This window comes from Lithobates pipiens, unplaced genomic scaffold (genome assembly GCF_037356315.1).
Source record: "Lithobates pipiens isolate NorthernLeopardFrog02 unplaced genomic scaffold, aLitPip1_a1.2 Scaffold_1, whole genome shotgun sequence".
Classification (NCBI taxonomy): Eukaryota; Metazoa; Chordata; class Amphibia; order Anura; family Ranidae; genus Lithobates; species Lithobates pipiens.
Genome location: NW_027507685.1, coordinates 123,067,649 through 123,087,557, shown reverse-complemented (window position 1 = coordinate 123,087,557; position 19,909 = coordinate 123,067,649). Strand labels below are relative to the sequence as shown.

Sequence of the window (19,909 nt, the reverse complement as noted above, 5' to 3'; positions counted from 1 at the left end):
ATTGTTTATGGGAGAGATCTACTGTTGAGGGAGGGATCTATTATTGCTGGCTGCTGGACAGTCTATTGATGCTAACTACTAGAGCTATTGTTTCTGGTGGGGGGCGGGGCCTATTGTTGCTGGGATGGATCTATTGTTGTTGGGGGTGTTTTGTTGCAGGGGGGTCTATTGTTATGGGAGAATCTATTATTGGGATATATTATTGCTGGGGGAATCATAGTTACTGGGAGGGATATATTGTTGCTGAGGGGATCAATTGTTGTTGGAGACCTATTGTTGCTGAGGGAGCTCTATTGCTGCTTGTGGGGGTCCGTTGTTGCTGGGGTGAATCTATTGTTGCTAGCAGTATTTCGTTGTGGGGCGGTATATTGTTGTTGGGGGATCTATTGTTGCTGACTGCAAGGGAACTATTTTACTGCTTTTCATGAGCAAATTCCATACAAACTACAGCGCCAAAAAATGATACTTGGTCCTGTATTCCCTAGGTAGGGGGTGAACCAAGGGACGGTGCTCGGAGGTGGGTAGGGTGCAGAGACTTGGAAGCGGGAAGTGCCTGCACCTATTCCATGAGAAAAAAAGCCCTGCATAAACGTGTACTGTGTGCTCATGGAAGTTTGTGCAGAAATGTGCACACAACTGTTACCATGCATACAAATATATTCACGGTTTGATTACTGTATCTAGCCTATCCAAACACAGAATATGCGCTGTACACTTCTTTATTTGCTATTGCTGTCTTCATGGCTTATGGCCAAAACAGGAAGTGAGAGGAAATCCCTCCAAAGCGAGGGAATTAAATTGGAACTAGTGTCCCCACTAGAAGATTTGCCCTGTAATCCTTTTCTGGGGACAACCCAAAGTTTGGATTTTTCTTTTACTCTCACTTTCAGTGATAATAGTAAACAGGACAAACAGAAAGGGTGAATTTCCCTAAAGGGGACACTGGCAGTGATAAAAACTGACAGGTATTCTAATCCCTCTCTACTCTATCTGAAACTAAAAAAAAAGTTTTGCCTTTAGTTATAGTCACTAAAAACTGATTCATTTCTTCTCTTTTATAGCTCCTATCATAACAGTAAGCCTTCCATTTTGGCTCCCTGTAGGCCAGTGTTTCTCAACTCCAGTCCTCAAGGCACCCCAACAGGTCACGTTTTCAGGATTTCCCTCAGATGAAATGGCTGTGGTAATTACTGAGGCAATTGAAACTGATCAAGTCACCTCTGGAAAGTAATGGGAAGCCTGAAAACGTGACCTGTTAGGGTGCCTTGAGGACTGGAGTTGAGAAACACTGCTGTAGACAGATTTCTAAAAGGCCATAATCAGTGATCTCTAATCTGGGGACTGGAGTGTAATTTAGGATGAATGACAACAAGAAAACCAGCATTGTATGCCATTCTCAACCATCATCAGTGGACATGAGCAAAGTTAAATCTAAAATCTGCAGTTATCATTAATACCACTGCACGGTATACATACCTTATCAGAATATATTGACATTCTGGTCGTTAGCCCGATGACCGGTATTCGATAGAATCCAGCTGTATAAGAGACTGGCGTTGGAGTCAGGTGATCTGTTGGGGCTGGTGGATGACTGACCAATATGGCGTAAACCTGGAAGCAGTAAATTTAGGTAAGCATCAATCTTAAGAATTGCAATGTTATGTAACCATCAACATTTATAAGGCCACCTATGGCAAAATAGCAACTTAACTGAACACAACTCAATATTAACATTTAAAGGTAAAGGTACTACCTAGGAGCAAATGCCACAAAATACCAGCTTTATTCATCAGAAAAGCTTCTACTGTGGTGAGCCCTTTTAATTTAGTTTCACCCATTACCCAGACTTGACTTTCCTTGACTTGATGACTAAGCTCCACCGACTGCCACTGCTTGTACAATTATTGTGCCCTTACTGGCCATCAAGGCATTCTTATTGGGCACTGAAATGGCAGCTGTTAGGGACAAAAATTCACAGGAAGACAGTTTGTGAAACTAAATCATAGACCAGCACACAAAAAAAAGCTTTTTTGACTAATACAGTGAGGGAAAAAAGTATTTGAAACCCTGCAGATTTTGTACATTTGCCCACTGACAAAGAACTGATCGGTCTATAATTTTAATGGTATGTTTATTTTAACAGTGAGAGACAGAATAACAACAAAAATATCTAGAAAAACACATTTCAAAAAATATAAATTGATTTGCATTTTAATGAATGAAATACGTATTTGATCCCCTATCAATCAGCGAGATTTCTGGCTGCCAGATGCCTTTTATACAGGTAATGAGCTGAGATTAGGAGCACTCTCTTAATCACTTGTAGGCCGCTCGCTGTCATACGTCGGTACTTTGACGTCCAATACCGGGGGGGTTACGACAGCAGATAGCTGCCATAACCTCAGTATCTTCTTCAGCGGCAGACGCCGGTCCTCTTTCAGATAAAAGTGGTCTCGGTGGGAGATTTGCCACAAGATCACTTTTATCGGGGGTGGGAAAGGGCCCGCTCCCACCGCACTTCAGTCGTCTTCGCCACTTACCAGAGCACTCAGTGGCGGCGCAGACGTCCTTTTCCCCTGTGAGGCTGGATGCCGAGTGAGGGAAAGGTGGCCCCCGCTCGGCTCCATACTATTGGATGACGGAAGCGATGTCAAACGTTACTTCTGCCCAATTATCTTAAAGGGGAAAAAAAAATTTAGCAAAAAAAAAATACATTTATTTTTATTTTTTATTGCATTTAAATGTAAATGTTAGATCTGAGGTCTTTTTGTCCTGTTATGATTTTTTCTATTACAAGGGATGTTTACATTTCTTGAAATAGGAATAAAAGTGACCACATTTTTTTTTAAAAGGACAGTGTAAAAAATTAAAAATAAATAAGATTTTTTTTTTTTAAAGTGCCCCATGCAGAGAACACGTATGAAAACGGTGTTCAAACTACACATGTGAGGTATCGCCACGCTCGTTAGAGTGAGAGCAATAATTCTAGCCTTAGAACTCCTCTGTAACTTAAAAACTAGTAACCTGTAGACATTTTTATACATCGCTATGGAGATTTTTAAGGGTCGAAGTTTGTCGCCATTCCACGAGCAGGAGCAATGTTGAAGCATGACATGTTGGGTATCAATTTACTCAGCATAACATTATCTTTCACAATATAAAAAAAATTGGGCTAACTTTACTGTTGTCTTATTTTTTAATTCAAATTTTTTTTATATTTATTGTGTATATTTTTTTCAAAAAAATTGCGCTTGTAAGATCGTTGCACAAATACAGTGTGACATAAAGTATTGCAATGACCACCATTTTATTCTCTATGGTGTCTGAATAAAAAATATATAATGATTGAGGGTTCTAAGTAATTTTCTAGGCCTGTAAGCACCAAGTCTGAAAAGTAGGCTCAGTCCATAACTAGTTAAAGGGAGTGCTCCTATTCTCAGCTTGTTACCTGTATAAAACAGACCTGTCCACAGAAGCAATCAATCAGATTCCAATCTCTCCACCATGGTCAGGACCAAAGAGCTGCCCAAGGATGTCAGGGACAAGATTCTAGAAATACACAAGGCTGGAATGGGCTACATGACCATCGCCAAGCAGCTTGGTGAGAGGGTGACAACAGTTGATGCGGTTATTCGCAAATTGAGGAAACACAAAATAACTGTAAGGCCGCGTACACACGGGCGGACTGTCTGTCCAACTTAGTCCGCTGAAACGTGTTTCAGCGGACAATCCGCTCGTGTGTGGGCTTCAGCTGACTTTTTCAGCGGACAGTCTGGCGGACTAAGGCCGCGTACACACGGGTGGATTGTCTGGCCAACTAAGTTCGTCAGACAATCTGACAGACAGTCCGTCCTACTTTTGAATGAACGGACTTGACCACACACGATGAACAGACAGTCCGCTGAAAGCTTGCGCGATGACGTGTACAGCACGTACGACGGGACTAGAAATACGACGTCCAATACACTGCAATGCAACCTTCGGTCGTGTAAATCCCTTCTGAGCATGCGCCATACTTAGTCCGTCCAACTTGCCTACTCACGAGCGGACTGTCCGCTGAAACCAAGTTTGGACGGACTGTATTACGGAAATTCCAAAAGACTTAGTCCGCCAGACTGTCCACTGAAAAAGTCCGCTGAAGCCCACACACGGGCGGATTGTCCGCTGAAACACGTTTGAGCGGACTAAGTTGGACAGACAGTCCGCCCGTGTGTACGCGGCCTAAGTCTTTCGGAATTTCCGTAATACAGTCCGTCCAAACTTGGTTTCAGCGGACAGTCCGCTCGTGAGTAGGCAAGTTGGACGGACTAAGTATGGCGCATGCTCAGAAAGGATTTACACGGCTGAAGGTTGCATTGCAGTGTATTGGACGTCGTATTTCTAGTCCCGTCGTACGTGCTGTACACGTCATCGCACAAGCTTTCAGCGGACTGTCTGTTCATCGTGTGTGGTCAAGTCCGTTCATTCAAAAATAGGACGGACTGTCTGTCGGATTGTCTGACGAACTTAGTTGGCCAGACAATCCGCCCGTGTGTACGCGGCCTAAATCTCCCTCAGTCTGGGACTCCACGCAAGATCTCACCTTGTGGAATTTTAATGATCATGAGAATGGTAAGGAATCAGCCCAGAACTACACAGGAGAATCTTGCCAATGATCTCAAGGCAGCTGGGGCCATAGTCACCAAGAAATAATTGGTAACACACTACACCGTGAAAAACTGAAATCCTGCAGCACCCGCAAGGTCCCCCTGCTCAAGAAAACACAGGCACAGGCCCGTCTGAAGTTTTCTAATGAACATCTATATGATTCAGAGGAGAACTGGGTGAAAGTGTTGCGGTCACATGAGACCAAAATCAAGCTCGTTGGCATCAACTCAACTCTCCATGTTTGGAGGAGGAGGGATGCTGCCTATGAGCCTAAGAACACCATCCCCACTGTCAAACATGGAGGTGGAAACATTATGCTTTTGGGGGAAGTTTTCTGCTAAGGGGACAGGACAAATTCACTGCATCAAAGGGACAATGGACAGGGCCATGTACTGTCAAATCTTAGGTGAGAACCTCCTTCCCTCAGCCAAGGCATTGAAAATGGGTCGTGGATGGGTATTCCAGCATGACAAAGATTCAAAACACACGGCCAAGGTAACAAAGGAGTTGCTCAAGAAGAAGCAAATTAAGATTATGGCCTAGCCAGACCCTAGACCTTAATCCCATAGAAAATATATGGAGAGAGCTGAAACATCAGCCCTGAAACCTTAATGACTTGGAGAGGATCTGCAAAGAGAAGTGGGACAAAATCCCTCCTGGGATGTGTACAAACCTGGTGGCCAACTACAAGAAAGGTCTGACCTGTGATTGCCAATAAGGGTTTTGCCACCAAGTTCTAAGTCACGTTTTGTGAAGGGGTCAGATACTTATTTTATTCATTCACTCATGCAAATCAATTCATAACTTTTTTGAAATATGTTTTTCTGAATATTTTTTTGTTATTCTGTCTCTCACTGTTAAAATAAACCTACCATTAAAATTATAGACTGATCATTTCTTTGTCAGTGGGCAAATGTACAAATCAGCAGGGGATCAAATACTTTTTTCCTCACTGCACATTTAATAACTGGCATTTTGTGGTGTTTGCTCTTAGGTACCTTTTGGGCCCACTTCTACTGCAGGCACAAGGTTTCAATTTTTCTGACTACCATATGTGCCTGACTGGCCCTACCCACATTTTGCTGCAGATAAGGCTTATATGTCTAAGGCTGGATTCACACCTATGCATTTTTAGTGCTTTTTACAGATTTGCAATACAGAACATGTTCCATAGGAAACAATGTTAAATGGACTGTAGTGCAAATCTGCAAAATGCAAAAAGCACTAAAAATGCAGTTATTAATCCAGCCTAACTGAGATTTTACCTTCCCCTTGGTTCATACATTTTTATAATTAAGAAAAGGCTCTTTAGATATGGTCAGCCTTAGTTGGTTGGTACTTAGGCCTGGTTCACAACTATGCATTTTTTTAGTGCATTTTCAGTTTTGCAGAAACACGCTACAGTCCATTTAACATGTTTTCCTATGGGTCATGTTCACATCTGTGCATTTTATAGAAAGGGTCAGGGACTTTTTTCTGGTTTCATAGAATTCAAAGGATCAAAAACATGCATTGAAAAATACAAATAGCACCTGGAATATGCAAGATGCAACCTGCATAGGTTTTAACCAAGCCTTATGCCACGTACACACGACCGGACTTTTCAACATCAAAGGTCCGACGGAACAATTCCGGCAGACCATTCGATCGTGTGTGGGCTGCAGCGGACTTTTGATTTGCAAAAATCCGACAGACTTTAGAAATGGAACATGTTTCAAATTTTTCCGTCGGAACTCCGCCGGACCCATTCCTACCGAGAAATCCGCTCGTGTGTATGCTAGTCTGACGGACTAAAACCGACGCGAGGTCAGCTATTGGCTACTGGCTATGAACTTCCTTATTCTAGTCCGGTCGTACGTCATCACGTTCGAATCCGTCGGACTTTGGTGTGATTGTGTGTGGCCAAGTCCGTTCATTCGGAAAGTCCGTCGGAACTCTGTCAGAACTCTGTCAGAACTCCGTCGAAAGTCTGTCGGACCTAGTCCCTCGAAAAGTCCGGTCGTGTGTACGCGGCATAAGTAGAAATAATTATATTTGACAATATTTTTCTACAAGCTGAGGACTTCATGTCAACTGATCCCAAAGAAGAAAATTTTCAAGATACATTTTAACCACTTAAGGACCGCCGCATGGCAATGTACGTCGGCGCAATGGCACCGACAGGCACAAGCACGTACATGTACGTGCTTGCCTTCCAGCGGGTGGGGGGTCCGATCGGACCCCCTCCCGCTGGATGCGGCGGTCCGTTTAGCTTCAGGAGCGATCCGGGATGAGGGGATGGCCATTGGTTTCTGGCCATCCCCTCTCGATCGCTCCTGGTGAATGAGAAGCTTCCCCCGCTGTGTATTGTAAACACAGGCAGGAAAGAAGTGATGTCATTCTCCTCGGGGCGTTTTTTTTGACCGGACTGCGAGGAGAACACAGAGTAAGTGCACCAAACACTACACTGACATGTAGGTACACATAGACACACAAATCACCCCCCGATCACCCCCCCCTCCCAGTCACAGTGTCATTGATTGCAGTGATCATTTATTTACTGATCACTGCATTTAGTGTCAGTTGTGACAGTAAAAACTGTCAGGTTTAACCCCCTGATTGCCCCTAGAGTTAACCCTTTCACCCCCTTTTGCCAGTGTCACTAAGCAATCGTTTTTCTGATCGCTGCATTAGTGTCACTAGTGCCGCTAGGTAGCTAGTTATTTTTTTAGGTTCACCGCCAGGTTTTTATAGTGCTAGGTACCCCCATATACTACCCAATAATGGTTTTAACCCCCCGATTGCCCCTAGTTAACCCTTTCACCCCCTTTTGCCAGTGTCACTAAGCAATCGTTTTTCTGATCGCTGCATTAGTGTCACTGGTGCCGCTAGGTAGCTAGTTATTTTTTAGGTTCACCGCCAGGGTTTTATAGCGCTAGGTACCCCCATATACTACCCAATAATGGTTTTAACCCCCTGATTGCCCCTATAGTTAACCCTTTCACCCCCTTTTGCCAGTGTCACTAAGCGATAATTTTTCTGATCGCTGCATTAGTGTCACTGGTGCCGCTAGGTAGCTAGTTATTTTTTTAGGTTCACCGCCAGGTTTTTATAGCGCTAGGTACCCCCATATACTACCCAATAATGGTTTTAACCCCCTGATTGCCCCTAGTTAACCCTTTCACCAGCGATCACCGTATAGGTGCCACTGGTGACGCTGGTTAGCCAGTTAGTTATTTAGGTTCCCCTTCAGGTTTTTATATAGCGCCAGGGACCCCCATATACTACCTAATAAAGATTTTAACCCCTGATTGCACTTAGTTAACCCTTTTACCAGTGATCACCGTATAAGTGTTACGGGTGACTCTGGTTAGTTAGTTTGCTTTTTATAGCATCAAGGCACCCACCATTTATTACCCAATAAAGGTTTAACCCCCTGATCACCCGGCGGGTGATATCAATTAGGTTTTAGGGTCAGGATCTGTGTCGCCCCAGGCATCGCTAGGTTAGTGCCAGTACCGCTAACACCCACGCGCAAAGCATACACCTCCCGTAGTGGTATAGAATCTGAACAGATCAATATCTGATCTGATCAGATCTATACCAGCGTCCTCAGCAGTTTAGGGTTCCAAAAAAACGCATTGTTAGCGGGATCAGCCCAGATACCTGCTAGCACCTGCGTTTTGTCCCTCCGCCCAGCCCAGCCAAGTGCAGTATTGATCGATCACTGTCACTTACAACACTAAACACATAACTGCAGCGTTTGCAGAGTCAGGCCTGATCCCTGCGATCGCTAACAGTTTTTTTTGGTAGCGTTTTATATTTAAATCCTGAAGGCGGTGCTTCGTTTTCGGGGTCCCGTACGTGGCTAGGCTCAAAAAGTCCCCCACATGTGGTATTTCCGTACTCGGGAGAAGCAGCAGAATTTATTTTGGGGTGTAATTTCACTTATGCCCATAGCATGTGTGAGCAATATATCATTTAGTGACAACTTTATGCAAAAAAAAATAATAAATTGTAATATTCCTGCAACTTGTGGCAAAATATAAAATATTTCATGGACTCAACATGCCTCTCAGTAAATAGCTTGGGGTGTCTACTTTCCAAAATTGGGTCATTTGGGGGTGTTTTGTGCTATTTTGGCATTTTATGGCCTTCGAAACTGTGATAGGAAGTGAGGAGTGAAATCAAAAATTTGCACCCTTAGAAATCCTGAAGGCAGTGATTGGTTTTCGGGGTCCCGTACGCGGCTAGACTCCCAAAAAGTCCCACATATGTGGTATCCCCGTACTCAGGAGAAGCAGCAGAGTATATTTTGGGGTGCAATTCCAAATATAACTATGGCATGTGTGAGCAATATATCATTTAGTGACAACTTTTTGTAAACTTTTTTTTTTTTGTGTCATTATTCAATCACTTGGGACAAAAATTTTTTCTTCAATGGGCTCAACATGCCCCTCAGCAATTTCCTTGGGGTGTCTACTTTCCAAAATGGGGTAATTTGGGGGAGGGGGGGTTTGTACTGCCCTGCCATTTTAGCACCTCAAGAAATGAGATAGGCAGTCATAAATTAAAAGCTGTGTAAATTCCAGAAAATGTACTCTAGTTTGTAGACGCTATAACTTTTGCGCAAACCAATAAATATACGCTTATTGACATTTTTTTACTAAAGACATGTGGCTGAATAAATGTTGCCCTAAATGTATGACTGAAATTGAGTTTATTCGATTTTTCTTATAACAAAAATATAACAAAAATTAGAAAAAATCTTTTTTTCTCAAAATTTTCGGCCTTTTTCCATTTATATTGCAAAAAAAAAAATCGCAGAGGCAATCAAATACCATCAAAAGAAAACTCTATTTGTGGGAAGAAAAGAACACAAATTTAGTTTGGGTACAACATTGCATGACCACGCAATTACCAGTTAAAGCAATGCAGTGCAAAATTGTAAAAAGACCTCTGGTCCTTAGGCTGACAATTGGTCCGGGGCTGAAGTGGTTAATAAACCTTTTTAAAAAAAAACTACATTTTGAACCTGGACTCCAGGCAAGTGGCCTAAGACCTGATTCACACCTATGCATTTTTAGTGCTTTTTGTATTTTGCAGATTTGCACTACAGAACGTGTTCCATAGGAAACCATGGTAAATGGATTGTAGTGTAAATCTGCGAAATGCAAAAAGCATGTGTGAATCCTAGGGCTTGATTCACACTAATTCATTTTTTATGCTTTTTACATTTTGCAGAAAAGCAGGGAATTTTTTTAACATGGGTTTCTATGAAACACGTTTACATCAATGCATTTTTGTGCCTCTGCATTTTTTTCATGTGTGATTTTACCTCAATTTTGCTTCGATTTGCATTTTGCGATTTGTGCCTCTCTTTTTTTTACATTCACTGTATATAGCTGGTTGCTAAGGAGCAGGTCAGAAGCTGGACACCGCGTCCTTAGCAACAGATGAGTCATCAGCTGACAGCGGGCTTCCCTGCTGAATGTAAAAAAAAAATGCCGGCTAAAAACATTCACGAAAAAAAACAGCGTTGGGTCCCCCCAGTCCATACCAGGCCCTTCAGCCTGGTATGGTTTTGGGGGGGACACCCCCATGCCAACATTTTTTTTTAAATGGCGTGGGCTCCCTCCAAAATACATACCAGACCTTTATCAGACCTTTATCCGAGCATGTAGCCTGGCAGGTCAGGAAAGGGAGGGAAGGACCGAGCGCCCCCCCCCCCCCTGAACCATACCAGATCACATGCCCTCAACATGGGGGGGGGTGGGTGCTTTTGGGGCGGGGGGCTTTCGCCCCCCCCAAACCCAAAGCACCTTGCTTCCGTGTTAATGGGGACAAGGGCCTCTTCCCGACAACTGGCCAGTGGTTGTAGGGGTCTATGGGCGGGGGGCTTTTCAGAATCTGGAACAGGGGGACCACCAGATCCCGTCCCCTTATGTGACTGGGTATCGGTACATCGTACCCCTACCCATTCACCAAAAAAAGCAGTGAAATGTAAAAAAAACAAGATCCGGTTTTCCACTTTGCTGTCTTCCTCTTTGCCATCATTGTCTTCTTCCTCGCCAATGGTTACCCGCTAAAAACTAAAAAGTCCACTCTTATCCTGATGCTGTCTTCCTCTGTTGTTACGTCCCCCCGCTGTCTGACATCTACTATGTAGCCATGGGGCGTGGCCATATGATGACATCACCCGGGGAGCCTGCCCTCTTGTGACATCAGTTTTATTCAAGAACTGTCAGATGAAGGAGTGGGCAGACGGTGGTTAGCCTTTGAGGAGTGCAGATATTTTTTTCCGGGTCCATCTGTGCAGCAGGCTCTGTGATTGAGGATGAATCTACATAGGGGGACATTGTTTTTTTATTTTTAAGGAATTGTCAAAAACTGTATTTGTGGTTTTTATCCTTATTGGCAGTTTTTTTTTGGTAAATGAGTAGGGGTACTTATTCACATGGGTGGCAGGATCTTTGAGATTCCGATAAGCCCCTCGCATGCAGACCCCCACAGCCACAGCCCAGGGTTGTGGAGAAGAGGCCCTTGTCTCCATCAACATGGGGACAAGGTGCTCCGGGGTCGGGGGGGGGGGGCAGAGCATGCAGCCTGGTATGGTTCAGGAGGAGGGGTGCTCATTAGTCCCCTCCCTTTTCTGACCTGCCGGGCTGCATGCTCGGGTAAGGGTCTGGTATGGATTTGGCATGGAGTTCCCCTCCAAATCCATATCAGACCCAAAGGGCCTGGTATGGATTTGGGGGGGGACCCCACGCCGTTTTTCTCTCAATTATTTTTTTTGCCAGAAATTCATTTTTTTACATTCAGCTGACGACTCATCGGTTGTTAAGGAAGCAGCAGCCAGCTTCCCAGCCTGCTCCTTAGAAACCAGCTATTCTCAGTGTGTTAAAGAGTTACTAAACCCAGCACAATGCAGTCACTATTTCTGGTTTCCCACAGTACACAGAACATGAAAATGCAATTATTTTAGTAAATTTTAAATATAAACAAATATAAACATATAAAAATATAAACTACTAAATACCTTTTCTCATCAGCAGTATACAGCAGTCTTGTGACTTCTATCAGTGTCTGGGTAAAGCTTGTAGGAGTTTTCATTTTGCCCTGATTGACCTATGAGGCTGTAGGACCCCTGACCCTTTGTCTGGATAGTGCTGATCCGCCCTGTGCTGATCACATATACTCTCCCAGGTGCAGTTTGTCCCCTAATGCTCTGTTCTATCAGGAAATGGACTGGAGTCAGTGAAAGAAGGAGAGGATCAGAGAGACAGGATCACACAGCCTTTATACACAATGGATTAACCCCTTAAGTTCCACAGTGAGTATAACAAGAATGCTTTACTGCATATAAAGACTGATTTTACTGTTGTGGGTTTAGTAACACTTTAAAGATAAAAAAAAAAAAAACATGCAAAACGCAACACTTGCGTTTTTGGTGCAACTTCATTAAAGTCTATTACATGCAAAACACAATCTGCTGTGGGAAAAAAATACCTAACCCTTTCCGCAAAATGCACAGATGTGAACTACATCCATATGAAACCATGTTAAATGGAGTGCAAAACGCGCTAAAAAACGCATAGGTGTGAATGTGGAGTAAGGTAAAGAAAAAAAACACAACACAGTATACTCTCATATACTCTCATTCAACAGTCCGCAGAGAAGTCAATTAGGCACAAGATTGGCCAAAGAAATTGACTTTGCTATCGGCAGGTAACAGTTCCCATATACTGTAGGTATTTCACCTGTGCATTTTGCTTTTTGTCTCCTGTTCAGAGAATGTGTGAAATGTGAGACAAGAATACAAACTGGAATTGTGTAGAAATATAGAAATGTATGCTGCTATTGTCAGGTAACCATCGGTGGTTGTCATGCTTTTCAATGAAATCTCTCTTGCAGAAAGTAGCCTGTCAATTACCTAGAATCTCTATGGATTTGGGGGGAGGACGATGCTGCTAGAGGTAGCCAACATGGCAGCTTGGGGCTGAATATACTATTTTATAGTAACATTTTTACATTTTGACACTGACAGACCAGGAAAAAATGTTATCTGTATATGTAGTGAAATGTTGCAATCTAACATTCATAGGCATTGGGTTCTCATTAAACCCAAGTAATTATCACTTTATACATCAGCAATGTATTCCATCATCACTGTCTGGCATGTAGAGGATCCTACTGATAATGATTTCTCTGTGGCATGGATATCTTGCCATCGTCTTATATTGCACAGAGGCGGAAGACAGGAAAACCCCTAAAACGAACAATTCATTTATTCACACACTAGACAATCAGCAGTAAATGTCTCCCGAGGCCTGTTATCAAGAATCTAATGGACTACTGGGAGTCAGGAAAAAACATGCAGTGGCTACAATCACTGGCGCCATTCATTATACTGAGCTCACCTGTCAGCACATTTACTGACACTCAGTACAACATAACATTCTGACATCTACAATCAGGAAAAGGTCAGGACCATTCAAATTCTTTCTAATTCTAAACCCAAACATTTCCCCATACTTACATTTCCTCACTTCCTGAACTTTTTATTTATTAAGTTGATACTCATTGATATAGACAGCTAGATAGATAGATAGATAGATAGATAGATAGATAGATAGATAGATAGATAGATAGATAGATAGATAGATAGATAGATAGATATGACATAGATGATAAATTAAATAAATGCATACATATAAAAATGTGACATACATATTACACTGTACATACCTACATAGACAGATGGCTAGAAAGAAAGAAAGTTAGATAGATAGATACATACATTCATACATACATACATACATAGATATATACATATGATGATATGGATCTGTAAATTATATATATAGATGCATACATACAATGAAAATAGAAAAAGAGAGATAGATAGATAGATAGATAGATAGATAGATAGATAGATAGATAGATAGATAGATAGATAGATAGATAGATAGATAGGATGTAGAAGCATATACATCAATATATGATATAGAAACATGCATACATATGATGTAGATAGAAATGTGATGGATACATAAATTGATACATAGTTAGATGGCTAGAAAGAAAGATAGATAGATAGATAGATAGATAGATAGATAGATAGATAGATAGATAGATAGATTGATTGATACATACATACATACATATATACATATGATGATATGGATCTGTAAATTATATATATAGATGTATACATACAATGAAAATAGAAAAAGAGAGATAGGTAGATAGATAGATAGATAGATAGATAGATAGATAGATAGATAGATAGATAGATAGATAGATAGATAGATACATACATACATACATGCATACATACATACATACATATGATGATATGGATGCATACACATCTGTAAATGATATATACAGATGAATACATACAATGAAAATAGAAAAAGAGATAGGTACACAGATAGATAGATAGATAGATTGATAGATAGATAGATAGATAGATAGATAGATAGATAGATAGATAGATAGATAGATTGATAGATGTGGTGACCTACAACAGCTACAACATACATATGACATGCATAGATAGATAGAGGTAAGTATATTTGCACAATGAAGGGTGGCAGGCTTCTAAACCTAATTTTGAACAATACAATACTGTATATACAATCTTCATTATACTGTATATTCCAACATACAAGGCTTTGCCATTCTGTAGGCAGAGCTGTAATTATCACAATGTTTATTATATACAGTTCCATGTTGGTGAAGCACAGCCTATATTACATCCATGTACCATATGAATGGTATTCTTAGTACTGTATGTCTGATGTGCTCTGTTGCTGGTTTAATCATTTGGTGAGCAGAGTAAGGGGAAGGCTGCAATGCGGACAGATGAGACTTCATTGGAATGCATGGAGGCAGCTGAGACACAGGGAGGAGGGAATGGGATATAAAATATCTGTACACCCTGCACACAAGATGGAGCCTGACTTGTATGCCAGCCATAGGAATAATATATATATATATATATATATATATATATATATATGTAGCTCCTTAGAGGATATATAGCTAGCTATATGTGTTGTGCATATCAAACTGTACAATATAATATGGTAAAACACTAACCTCTTCCATTTAATATAGGAGAATAACACAACAAGACACATTGCATGATATACAGTACATACCCAGCATACCATGTACATATTATGTATCGCACATACAGCACACACAACATGTACATGCTAGATGACACGTGCACATGGAAATATGCACTAAATGACCCATGAACATTCTAGATGACTGTCAAACTCATGTAATTGTATCACACCCCCCCCCCCCCCCCCAAAAAAAAAAATACACACAAGACAAGGTGACTAACACAAAATCAAACACAGATATAGCATGCACACATTAGCTGACTGACATACAAACACCCAAAAATATAGACTTACATACATGAATAATATAAATAGGTACAAAATATAGCACAGTGACAGGAGACATTGGATAACACACACACACACACACACACACACACACACACACACAGAAGAAGCAAAACAGTAGCTTGCACACAGTAGGTGACACTTGCAGAATTATTTACATATAGAGAACAAAAATAGCATGGTAGCATTGAGACACCGGGTAACACACACATAACACACATATATATATAGCCTACAAAAGTGCCCAACGCACATTAAATGACACACACATAGATGACAGATATAATGAGCCAATATACTAGATGACATGCACACAGAAATAAGAAACACACTTACTAGATGACTAACATAAAGACACACGAAAATAGCACACACAGTAGATGGGACACTGGATAAAACACACACTGGATAATGTAAACACTAACATGTATACATATTAGATGATACACAACTCAACATCACATAGAAGCACACAACAAATAACTAACACACACATATATCAAATAACACATGCACTAACACACAAACCATATACATACAGGCAAGAATAATGCACACAAAATACATAATAAGATGATGGATCACACATATACACTAGGGGTGCCACACTCAAAAGAAATCACACACACACACACACACACACACACAAACACACACACACACACACACACACACACCAATATGAGTGGCATACTCAAAAGAAATGACACACACATACAGTGAAGGTAGATTACAAATACACACACACACCCACACTAGATGTTATTCTGGATAACATACATGTGCATACACTGGAAGGGTGCTACACTCAAATGTGATCACACACACAGTAATAAATGCAAAAGAAACACACACATTCAACGATGAACACAAATAACACTTTACATTACAAACACACACAACTGATACTGGATAAGATACATATGCATACACTAGAAAAGTGCCACACTCAGAAGAGGTGACACACACACACACACAATACACACTGTTATACTCATAAGAAATCAAACACCCAGTGATGAAATGAAACACAGGGTTACAAACACAAACAATAGAAGGGATGCTGGGTACCATGTAAATGCATACACTGGACAGGGGCACACTCACAAGAAAGGTATACAGTATATACAGAGTGGGTTCATATACTCTCCCCTGTGAGTATACACAGTGTATATCCATAGATAGGGGTCAGATGGATGGGGAGGGGGAGTCATATAGAGTTATATAACAGCCTCATAATACATTGCTCTACATGATACCAGTGTGTAATACACTCACCCTGAACGTCATATTATTTCATCTAACCTATGCCTAGCACACAGATTTGCGCCCAGGGTTTCCCCACATCACACGTCTGAGCTCTAATCCACACTGATAGTGTCCATCCAGTTACCAGCTTCCCTTTACTGGAATATAAATGAGTTTAATAATCTCCACATTGGCAGCAGTGCCCATCCTGCCTGGGTTGTACATCATGGCATCGTTCTCACTGTGCAATGTAGGCATTGTTTTACACGAAGCTGTGCCCATTATATGCCAACATATTATTGCACGCGATACCCATCTGCATCTCCATGTCGTGTCATTTTATATACGTTTCATGCTCCAATTAACTGGACTGCCGCCTATTATTGGCACTATGACCGTTTGGTTTGTCTTCATAAGAAATGTTAACCCATCAGGAGAACCTCTATAGAATAACAGGGATTGCTCTGTGCATCACTCCCTATGATGCCTCAATACCATGCATTTGCCGCCTTTCTGGGTATGGTACTATGGCACATTTTGTCCTCTCTCCGATCTCAAGGCTCCAATGATTAGAGATTAGGACGTGTACCCGATATGACAATGTGAGAGATGGATTGCGCCCATTCAATGCCCGTGTTTATGTTGCTGGGGATGGCATGGTGCCCAAAATGTCCCTGCATTCACTCCTTCTATCCAGAGTAATAGCCTGCAGATCGGATTGTATTACAAAAAGCATTAATAATGTCAAAGAAGCCTGAATGCCCATTATATACCAAGGAACTGTGCTAAGATTGTACCCATATTTATTTGGAAGATAACTGTTCTTAATAAGAACGTGACTTGCTTGCACTGAGAATGCTTCAAATGGGGATATGCTCAGTGCCCATATATACCTTTTATAATATCTCCTTCGTAACCATACATGAGTTTTAAACATGACAATTCGGTGAATGGAGACTGCAGTATGTACCCACATAGCGCATGATCTAGAAATGCCACACCTGTAGGTGCCCATGATACCTTCACAGACTATTCTCTATATGTTCCAGGCTAGCTGAACAGCATATCCACACGCAGCATTTAGACTATGCTGATTTGCCTAATCTAATGCCCACCTCGCTGTAGATATCATTGTGCCCATGTTACAAATCTGGCCCTATGCACAGTATGTAGAATAAGCAAGCATACCCATGGAATGCCATCCTTGTTATATCCTTTATCAAACTGTGCCCTATATGAACCAGGCTAGCTAAATGGGGCACCTACCCATACCATGCTGGCTCTGATAGGTTGCCCAACCAAAGCCACCCTTTACATGTCTGTAGTGTAGGTATCATCGTAGCCATTTTATATAGACAACCTGTGCCATGTATGAGCTGGGCTAGCTAAACAATGTACCCACACTATGTAGACGACAGTTTGCCACCCTGTTACCTAGACAATCTGTGCCATATATGAGCCATTATAGCTGCACAGGATACTCACTCAAACCATATAGACTAAGCCAGTTTGCCACCCTTTTCTTATCTATAGGTGTCATTCTGCTCCATGTTCTTGTCACAACATGCCCTCTATATTGGCCAGCATAGCAGTACCCACCCACACCAAATAGACTACACTAGTTTGCCCATCCAATGCCACCATGTTCGTATCTGCATGTATCATTGTGGTCCATTATACAAATATAGACAATATGTGCCTTATATAAGCCAGGATAACTGCACAGTATAACCACTTACAGCAAATACTGTAGACTATGCCAGGTTGCTCATTCAATGACACACTTTTACTATCTGTAGGTGTCATTGTGGTCCATATTACCCAGACAATATGTGCCCTATATGAGTCAGAGCAGCTGCACAGTATACCCACTCACTGCAAATAGAGTATGCCAGGTTGTCCATTTAATGCCACTCTATTCTTATCTATAGGGGTCATTTTGGTCCATGCTACCTAGAAAATGTTTGCCCTATATGAGCCAGCATGCCTGCACAGTATACCCACGCACAGCAAATAGACGACACCAGTTTGCCAATCCAATGCCACCACCTTTACCAGTCAGTTTGTGTCATTATATTCCATGTTACGCTATATAAGCCAGACTAGCTGATCATGGCACCTATCATCACCATACAGCTTGTCCACCCAATGCCCCCGTTTACCTGGCTGGAGATGAGGTCCTCGCAGACGGACAGAGCCATCTGGATGGCATTGGGCCTGTGGGTGACAGAGGTGGCATTGAGTTGGATCTTCCAGGTGCCATGCCTCTTGTTGGCTTGGTTGACAGCATCCCTGAAGAGCACTTCGTGTTTTTTGGTGCTCAGGACCGCCCCGATGTTCACGATTTTGGGGTCACATCCAGCCCGGGCAAACGAGAACAAGAAGAGCACTGCCAGCAAGAACAGGCGCATCCTGTCCATGGACTTGGCACACCCCGGCTGAGCCAACGTCCTGCTTTTGGGGGGGCTCCCCAGCTCCAGACAGGGTGAAACTGAGATGCCAGAGACTGAGGCTTATGTTGGGGGATGGGGGAGGGAGGTGGGTGGGTGGGCTGGAGGAGGAGGTGGAGGTAGCACAATCAATGATCTTAGGTAGGTCTCAAGAGATCCAAAGCCAATTCCTCCTACTGGTGCCTGGGTGAGGGGGGGGGGGGGGCTTGGGGTTCAGAATACCCAGTGAATGTGATGACTTAGATAGAGATGATTGGTGGTGGGGGGAGAAGTGACAAGGTGTTAGGATGGGATCATGATCGATGGCATTGATTGGGGGTGAATATATGATGATGGGGGTAGATGTGAAGAGGGGGGGGTGTTAGATGAGGGGTGCTGTGTGCATGGCTCAGGTTCTGGGTGCCCACTATTCCGTACAGGCAGAGTGGGCTGACTGCCTGCTTGCTTGCCTGCTTGCCTGCTGCTGTCCTTGGTGCTGAAATGAGCCTCGGAGCTGACAGCCCCCTTCTAGCTGGAGCCGTGTCCTCCGCAGTGTCACCGTCTCCACCAATAGAGATTAGGGACTCTTCTCCCAAATAAGGAGCCCACCCACAGTCCCCTACGATACTTAACCCCCCCTGTGCCGGACTGCTCTCAGCCTTCACTAATTCTCGGCTCCTTTTTTTTTTGCACATCAGTAATAATTAATTGAAGATGATTCAGGTCAATAGGTAATTAGCTCAAGTGCTGTTCGTGCACACATACCCTATAGGGATTCTTAGAATTTGGCAATTTTTGGAGATTTTTCATTCAAATGATCCCTTGTAGGTGGTGTCTATGTATCATACATATAATCATTCTCTTATGTCTTTGCAGCCATTGCTGGCCATACAGTATCACCACCATCATTATTATAGCAAACAATTGTCTCCATGGTCAATTGGCATCCAGCACCAAAAATTCTAAATACAATCCCAGCTTTTGATTTATCGTGTAAGATTTGTAGGAGGACAGAAGGAATCAGATGACAGTGGATATTCCTGATTGCTTTTAAGCTGGTTGTGTGGTGTATATGGCAATCTGTAGTTTCAGAAAAAAAATGTATTTATTTTCTTACTTTTATTTTTTGGATACAGGTAGGTGAAATTACCTTTGATGTTGCACTAAAGCGGTGAT

At 42.2% G+C, this 19,909-nt stretch overlaps 1 protein-coding gene across 9 annotated transcripts in view; it reads right to left on the bottom strand.

The window, feature by feature from the left end:
- Positions 1–19,261, bottom strand: part of GRIN1 (glutamate ionotropic receptor NMDA type subunit 1) — a 146,781-nt gene extending 127,520 nt beyond the window's left edge. For 5 of the 9 annotated variants that reach the window (XM_077475763.1, XM_077475712.1, XM_077475741.1 and 2 more), the window contains exons 1-2: positions 18,467–19,260; positions 1,477–1,611 (exon numbers count right to left, since the gene is read on the bottom strand). In XM_077475763.1, the coding sequence (XP_077331889.1) occupies positions 1,477–1,611; positions 18,467–18,724 (393 nt within the window). In that variant the 5' untranslated portion in view covers positions 18,725–19,260. Of the gene's footprint in view, positions 1–1,476; positions 1,612–18,466 lie in introns of all 9 variants that reach the window. The other 4 variants (XM_077475690.1, XM_077475701.1, XM_077475718.1 and 1 more) reach the window with 3 other exon arrangements.
- Between the last annotated feature and the right edge of the window lie 648 nt (positions 19,262–19,909).